Raw genomic sequence first — 8,829 nt, 5'->3', positions numbered from 1 at the left:
GGGAAAAAGCCAAAAAAATTATGCAAACATAACAACATACATACCGTAAGGTGACAAGGAGCCTTTCTTCGGGAGGAATGGCACGCCGGAGCTGAGTGTCCCTTCTCCGGATGTTTCCTTCAACCATACCCAGCAAGTCAAGGAAGCTTTCCTGGGACATCCGTGTATAGTCAGCAAATTTCTCCGGGTTTTCCTGTAGCTCGCTGTACAGCGTGTGATATGCTCCACGGCTTGCCCGGAGTTCGATGATTGGATGCCTCCAAAACCGACGCCGCTGCCGTCTCTGCTGTCTCTCCCTCTCCCTTTCTTGCTGGCAACAAAAGGCATACGCCTGAGACAGCGCAATGTCAAGATCCAGCTTGAAGCGGAAATATTATCCAGACGCAGGTCCATCTTGACACCGGAAACAGCAGCAAAATCTGATGAATTCAGCAGTACAGGGTCTATAAAACATTCCAATGACACACGCCCACTGGTGACCCATTGGTGGTCAAGGATTTTTCTATTGTGAAATGTCACACCTAAAAACGCATGCGCATAAAAAAACGCAACCGCATGCAAAAACGCATGTAAAACGCAAGTAACACTGCGTTATTTTGACGCATCAGCGTGCGCATGAAGAAAAAAAAACGCACATTTGTTTTGCGTTTTTCTTTGCGTTTTTTATGCGCACGATGCGCTGCGCAAAAAAACGCTAATGTGAAACTAGCCTAACCTGATCAGCTTCTATGAGGATGTAAGCTCTCAAATGGACCAAGGAGAATCATTGGATGTCATTTATCTCGACTTCTCTAAAGCATTTGACACTGTCCCACATAAAAGATTGGTAAGTAAGAGGAGAAAGCTTGGGCTAGGGGAAAATGTATGTAGATGGGTAGGTAGCTGGCTTAGTGATAGAAAACAAAGAGCGGTTATTAATGGTGCATACTCAGATTGGGCCAGGATTACTAGTGGGGTACCACAGGGCTCTGTATTGGGCCCCCTACTATTTAATATATTTATTAATGATCTAGTGGATGGCTTTCACAGTAAAATATCAGTATTTGCAGATGATACAAAACTATATAAGGTAGTTAACACAAAGGAGGACAGTTTGCAACTACAGACAGATTTGAGTAAATTGGAGAATTGGGCTGAAAAATGGCAAATGAGGTTTAACACAGATAAGTGTAAGGTTATGCACATGGGAAGGAGAAACAGATGCTACAATTACTTACTAAATGGGAAACTGCTGGGGAAATCAGACATGGAAAAAGACTTAGGCATCTTAGTCAATAAGAAGCTAAATTGGAGTGCCCAGTGTCAGGCAGCTGCCACAAAAGCAAATAGGGTCATAGGATGCATTAGAAGAGGTCTGGGGACACAAGATGAAAACATAATTCTCCCTCTGTACAAATCACTTGTCAGACCACACTTGGAGTATTGTGTGCAATTTTGGACACCGGTGCTCAAGAAAGACATTACTGAACTTGAAAGGGTTCAAAGGCGGGCTACTAAAATGATAAATGGAGTTGGTTCACTACAATACCCAGAAAGGTTATCAAAATTAGGTCTATTTACTCTAGAAAAGAGAAGACTTAGGGGAGACCTAATATATATGTACAAGTATATCAGAGGGCAATACAGAGATCTCTCCAATGAACTGTTTGTACCAAGGACTGTGACAAGAACAAGGGGGCATTCTCTTCGTTTGGAGGAAAGGCAATTTCTGCACCAGCATAGAAGAGAGTTCTTCACGAAGAGCAGTGAGGCTCTGGAATTCTCTTCCTGAGGAAGTGGTGATGGCCAACTCACTGAATGAATTTAAGAAAGGAATGGATGCTTTTCTTGTGAGTAACAGTATAGAAGGTTACGAATAACAGAATACTATAGGTAGATGGTTGACCCAGCTTAGGGGAAGGAATTTTTTTCCCTATGGAGAAAATTGGCTTCTACTCTGTGGGTTTTTTGCCTTCCCCAGGATCAACAATGCAGAACAGCTGCACTAAAAATAGGATGAACTAGATGGACATAAGGTCTTCCTACAGCCTTCAAAACTATGTATGTTACTATGTATGCAAATCTTAATAAAAAAAAACTCTGATTGCTACATTTTTTTATTTTGATTAATCCTTGAGAAAACGTTTGGGTATATATCAGCAACTTGTACCTGGAGATAAGATATATATATAATAGTGGAATCTCTTATACTTGTATAACCACACGGAAACACTCATAAACAAGAGAGATGCAAAAATTATTTGGATAACCTAAGAAAATATATCTTATAGCCATCCAACCCACATAATGGTCAATTGTGTCTGATGAGTGATTAATAACCTGGTCAAAAACAGTTTCACTCCTTAGCCATGTCTAGTCCGGCTGATAATTGAGGAAGATTCGTTCCTGATAATCGATCTGTCTAAAGGGGTTTTACACATAGCGATATCGCTAGCAATATCGCTAAAGCGTCACCGATTTTGTGATGCAGCAGCGATATTGCTAGCGATATCGCTATGTGTGATACTTACCTCCGACCGGCTCCCCCGCTGTCTGTCGCTGATTGTGCGAGATCGGCCAGGTTCATTTCTCGTCGGCTGCTTCCTGCTGGGCTTCCGGCTGGCGCCGACGAGTGACGCATGGACGCGGGTGGAGGACGTCATCATCGCCGCATCTGAAAGGTAAGTAATGACCGCTGCTGCGTCGCTACATCGCTAGTGAGATCTGCCTGTGTGGCAGCTCACTAGCGACCATTTAGTGATGCACCAGCGATCCTGACCAGGTCGTATCGTGGTCGGGATCGCTGGTGCATCGCTAAATGTAAAGGGGCCTTAAGCCGACTGGCGAACACCAGATAAATGAGCAAAACAGGCTTCAAAATAATCATTTTAGGCAGTGTGTTGTCCTGTGTAAACAGGTGATGTGCTGCCAATATTAGAGCACAGAGCACAGAACAATTGTGTTACTGATCGCTCTGTGCATATTACAGGGTGGTCAGCAAATCTAAGCAGGCGATTAAACATCTGTCAATCATATAACGGCAGCGATTGTGTCCTGTACGCCCAGCCTTACGCAATCATTTCATAAGATATCCAAAATAAAGTTAATTTATTTTAAATAAAGAGATAAAACTGCATTACAATGAAGTACAAGTTCCAAACCAGTCCCAGATGCTTACCACTGCACGTGATTCTACAGAGGCTGCACATTATCACAATCTATAGGGTGTATCTCCAAGATAAGCAATGGCTGTGGAAAAGTATACATTTCTGCTGACCCTTCCTCTATAAATTCCCAGTGTCCTGACACAGAGCACAAACCTTCTGTGTCTTACCCTACAGCTCAGACCAACCACACACAAGAAACATGACTTTCTCTGACGTTGAGAAGGCTGCCATCGTGTCCATCCTGGGCAAAGCCTCCGGAAACGTGAGTGGTCTCGGAGCTGAAGCTTTGGAAAGGTAATGAATTCATTAATTGGTATCAGTTTTGTTTTACACACAAATAAGTATACAGTACAAGAATATTTTTAGAATTAAAGGGGATGTCCACGACTGGTATGTTGATAATGTATCCTTAGGATAAGTCATTGATATCAGATCAGTGGGCGCCTGATACCCTGAACCCCTAGAAACCACCTGTTGGCAGCACCAGAAGTGGTTGGATCTACAGAATGTTTAGAGCTGGAAGTGAACAGCTGCGTCCACTGTTGAGGCCTATCTCATCTGATGCAGCTCATCTTGCATTGACGTTAATGGGAGTTGAGTTTCTGTACCCAAAAACAGTCAGCAATCTGATATTGGTAACCTATATTGAGTATAGGTTATCAATGTTTAAGTCCTGGACAATCCTTTTAAGAATTACCTACGTGTAAATCTTACTTTTTTCTTTTAGGATGTTCCTGGGCTTCCCACAGACCAAGACGTACTTTGCCCACTTTGACCTCAGCCACGGATCCACTGATCTCCAGACACATGGAGGAAAGGTCTTGGGTGCAATTGCAGAGGCGGCCAAACACCTGGACAACTTGGAGGGATCCCTGTCCCAACTGAGTGACCTGCATGCCTACAACCTGAGAGTGGACCCAGGAAACTTCAAAGTAAGACTGAGAAACAAGTTACAAATAAGGTCAAAAATTGTTGGTGAAGATACCAGTAATGATGAATGGTTTAATTGCTAAAGGAGGTTTTTCTATCTCAAACATGTAAGATAGTGGTGGATAAGCCAAAATGTCATAAGTGTATGAAAATAGAGAACTCTTTTAAACAATTAGTTTATTTTCAATAATTCTGAACAAGATATTAGGCCCATAGGAATTTCTTGCACACCCAATATGTCATATCGATATTTATCTTCAGTGCAGCTCAAGCCTGCTACAGTCTTTTTAGCCCCCCATACACATTAGGTTAAAATCACCTCAACCTTTGATATCGATAAGTTCGGCCAACACTCTAAGGTGTATGGGGCACTAGACATATGGTAACTTGTCAGGGGAGTTAAGGATCCAGCATGTCCGATTTTGGACTAATGATGACATGCTGCTAGAGATGTCTGAAAGTGGCTCTCTCATAGAGAACAGGATCACTCCTGAGTATGGGAGAGATGGCCGATATAGCTGCCGGCCAAACCACCATGTGCCGAACCATTGCTTGGCAGACAGCCATGTTAGGTGTACGGGGGGCATTGTAGTAATATAACAAGCACAGTAAATAGGTGGGTTTCTATGATTATATTAATGTTCATCTTTGTGTTACAGCTGCTGTCTCACTGCATCCTGGTCACCCTGGCCGCTAACTACTCCGCCCACTTAGATGCCGTCACCCATGCTGCTTTTGACAAGTTCCTTGCTGTCTTGTCTCACATCCTCATCTCCAAATACAGATAAATAGAACGATTAAACAATTTGCTTCTAAATAAAATATTTGCATGAATCTTGGTTTGTGAGCCTATATTTATTGATATTCTAAAATGTGACATGGTTAAAAATCTCCAAGGTATTTCACATAATGGACATTTCAAGTCTGTGGGACTGACATAGATAATTTAGCAGTTTATTCTGCTATTTCCGTTGGCCTCATAGACTTTAAATAGAGCAGAAGTGTTCATGTGTGACCACTGCTCCATCCAAACAGGACCCCCATTAATGCGATCAGTAATATGGACCCCAGCGATCAGACACTTATTACATATCCTGTGTATACTCCTGCCCATCATCTTTTAAAGCATGTAAATGGGGTTCCTACAGCTCCTATATACCTTCAAAAGTTATAGGAACCCAATTTACACGCTTTAAAAGGTGGTGGGCAGCAGTGTTTATAAGGTACAAAACTGGTGACATGTTCCCTTAAAGTTTTATTTGTATAGAACTGTTTCAAAAACACCTATTTCCAAATGTCTGTAAAGCCTTTGTTCATATAATAATTAATGAAGGGGAAGGAGCTACACTGGGATATCTATATATATAATTGCCTTAAATCGTCTGTTATCCACTTCCATCTGGATGTCCCCGAATCCCACAATTCACTGCGCCGCATCGGAAGTACGCCGACCGCCATTTTGGAACACCCAAGTGATGCCGCTCGGATCCAGGACACCGCTGGGATCCCGAATGCCGCTGCGATCCCGACCACCGCTGGGATCCCAGCTGCCGCTCAGATCCAGGTCACCTCTGCGATCCCAACCGTCGCTGGGATCCCAGCTGCCGCTCGGATCCAGCTCGCCGCTGCGATCCCGAACACCGCTGAGATCCCGAATGCCGATGGAATCCCATCCGCTACTTGGATCCCAGCCGCCGCTCAGGTCCCAGCTGCCGCTCGGATCCGGACCGCCACTGCAATCACGAAGCTCTGAAAGGGGTGTAACGAGGGGATATAATGAGAGGGGTGTAATGAAGGTTGTATTATGAGAGGGTGTAATGAGGGGGTGTAATGAGAGAGTGTAATGAGGGGGGAGTAATGAGAGGGATGCCGCCGCCAGATCCCTGCCAGGACCCACCACCTGACTACACGCGCCGGATCCTGCCGCTGGCTGCCCACCCATCTCCATGCAGTCACAGCCGGCAGGAAAGACCGCGGCTTGAAGCCTGTGCTGGAGATTTGGTGCGGCCACCCTCTGGTGGCACCGCACACCATCTCCAGCACAGGCCGCAAAACACCGTCTTTCCTGCCGGCTGTGAGAGGGGTGTAACGAGAGGGTGTAATGAGGGGGAAGTAATGAGAGGGATGCCGCCGCTGGACCCCCTCCAGGACCCACTGCCTGACTACACGCACCGGATCTCACCGCTGCCTGGCCACCCACCTCCATGCAGTCACAGCCGGCAGGAAAGACTGCGGCTTGAGGCCTGTGCTGGAGATTGGGTGCGGCCACCCTTTGGTGGCGCCGCACACCATCTCCAGCACAGGCCGCAAAACACCGTCTTTCTTGCCAGTTGTGACTGCACGGAAGTGGGTGGGCCGCCACCCCAGGCACCACAAAGCTGCCCCCATCGTGATGTTACTGCCCTCCCGATGCAATAGCATCGGGCACACATCTAGTTGGACATAACCAGGAGGGACTGTGAATGCTCAAATAGGGTATATTACAGCTTGGTGGTGAGTAATAACGTAAACAACCTGACTATATAAGTATATTACATTAAGTTGGGATGTTCTGCATTTGCCAATTTTATAAAGAAAGTAGAAAACTCAGACTTTCACCAACAACGGAAACCTTCAAGAAGAACCGAAGATCCGCCTATTCCGACAAGCCTACAGCATGCAGTGATCATCGCTCTACTGAACCACCGCACGACCTGCTCTACCCTCTCCTAGTGTATCCTCACCCATCCCTGTAGACTGTGAGCCCTCGTGGGCAGGGTCCTCTCTCCTTCTGTGCTTGTGTGTTCCTTGTCTTGCACATGTTTATTGTACTTGTCTATATTTCCCCTTTTACCTGTAAAGCACCATGTAATAAATGGCGCCATATAAATGTATAATAATAATCTAATATATAAAGCTCAATGTGTATTTGTATGTATGTATATATGTCCGGGATTGGCATCCGCACCATCACAGCTACAGCCACAAAAATTGGCACAGTCCCACGTTTGGACCCCGAGAGCATCATAGGCTTTGTTGTGAGGTGAAATTTTAACCCCGCGTGTTCCAATTCACCAAACAATTTTGCCCCTATCTACATAATGGGGAAAAAGTGTATGTATGTATTGGCATCTGCACCGTCGTAGCTACAGCCACAAAATTTTGCACAGTCACACATCTCGACCCCGAGAGCGTCATAGGCTATGTTGTGAGGTGAAATTTTAACCCCGCGTGTTCCAGTTCACCAAACAATTTTTCCCCTATCCAGATAATGGGAAAAAGTGAAAGGAAAAGTGTTGGAGGCAAATTGATAGCTGCCAGATGTGAACAAGGGGGACTTAAAGAATGAGAGCGATGGCGCCAAAAAGTACATACCGTACAGTTGCTAAGGTAACATAGTTTTGAAGGCTGAAGGAAGACCTTATGTCCATCTAGTTCAGCCTATTTTTAGTGCAGCTGTTCTGCATTGTTGATCCTGGGGAAGGCAAAAAACCCACAGAGTAGAAGCCAATTTTCTCCATAAGGAAAAAAAATTCCTTCCCCTAAGCTGGGTCAACCATCTACCTATAATATTCTGTTATTCGTAACCTTCTATACTGCTACTCACAAGGAAAGCATCCATTCCTTTCTTAAATTCATTCAGTGAGTTGGCCATCACCACTTCCTCAGGAAGAGAATTCCAGAGCCTCATTGCTCTTACCATGTAAGAACCCTCTTCTATGCTGGTGCAGAAATTGTCTTTCCTCCAAACGAAGAGAATGCCCTCTTGTTCTTGTCACAGTCCTTGGTACAAACAGTTCATTGGAGAGATCTCTGTATTGCCCTCTGATATACTTGTACATATATATTAGGTCTCCCCTAAGTCTTCTCTTTTCTAGAGTAAATAGACCTAATTTTGATAACCTTTCTGGGTATTGTAGTGAACCAACTCCATTTATCATTTTAGTAGCCCGCCTTTGAACCCTTTCAAGTTCAGTAATGTCTTTCTTGAGCACCGGCGTCCAAAATTGCACACAATACTCCAAGTGTGGTCTGACGAGTGATTTGTACAGAGGGAGAATTATGTTTTCATCTTGTGTCCCCAGACCTCTTCTAATGCATCCCATGATCCTATTTGCTTTGGTGGCAGCTGCCTGACACTGGGCACTCCAATTTAGCTTCTTATTGACTAAGATGCCTAAGTCTTTTTCCAGGTCTGATTTCCCCAGCAGTTTCCCATTTAGTAAGTAATTATAGCATATGTTTCTCCTTCCCCTGTGCATAACCTTACACTTATCTGTGTTAAACCTCATTTGCCATTTTCAACCCAATTCTCCAATTTACTCAAATCTGTCTGTAGTTGCAAACTGTCCTCCTTTGTGTTAACTACCTTACATAGTTTTGTATCATCTGCAAATACTGATATTTTACTGTGTAAGCCATCCACTAGATCATTAATAAATATATTAAATAGTAGGGGGCTCAATACAGAACCCTGTGGTACCCCACTAGTAACCCTGGCCCAATCTGAGTATGCACCATTAACCCCTTCGCACCCGAGCCTGTTTTTGCCTTCGTGACCGGGCCAATTTTTTCAATTCTGACCAGTGTCACTTTATGAGGTCATAACTCTAGAACGCTTCAACGGATCCTACTAATTCTGACACTGTTTTCTCATGACATATTGTACTTCATGATGGTGGTAAAAAATTTTTGATATGATCTGCCCTTATTTTTAAAAAAATCAAAATTTGGCGAAAATTTAGAAAATTTTGCAATTTTCAAACTTTTAATT

General features: G+C 44.1%; 1 protein-coding gene across 1 annotated transcript; it reads left to right on the top strand.

The window, feature by feature from the left end:
* Positions 1-3,345: 3,345 nt before the first annotated feature.
* Positions 3,346-4,864, top strand: LOC141047863 (hemoglobin subunit alpha-4-like). The gene is made up of 3 exons (XM_073543190.1): positions 3,346-3,440; positions 3,874-4,078; positions 4,736-4,864. The coding sequence occupies exons 1-3, from the start codon at positions 3,346-3,348 to the stop codon at positions 4,862-4,864; spliced, it is 429 nt and encodes a 142-aa protein (XP_073399291.1).
* Positions 4,865-8,829: the final 3,965 nt, after the last annotated feature.

Source organism: Dendrobates tinctorius, unplaced genomic scaffold (genome assembly GCF_039654945.1).
Source record: "Dendrobates tinctorius isolate UK_male_01 unplaced genomic scaffold, ASM3965494v1 ptg000129l, whole genome shotgun sequence".
Classification (NCBI taxonomy): Eukaryota; Metazoa; Chordata; class Amphibia; order Anura; family Dendrobatidae; genus Dendrobates; species Dendrobates tinctorius.
Note: the sequence above shows the minus strand (reverse complement) of the source record. Positions and strands in the feature narration are given on the sequence as shown.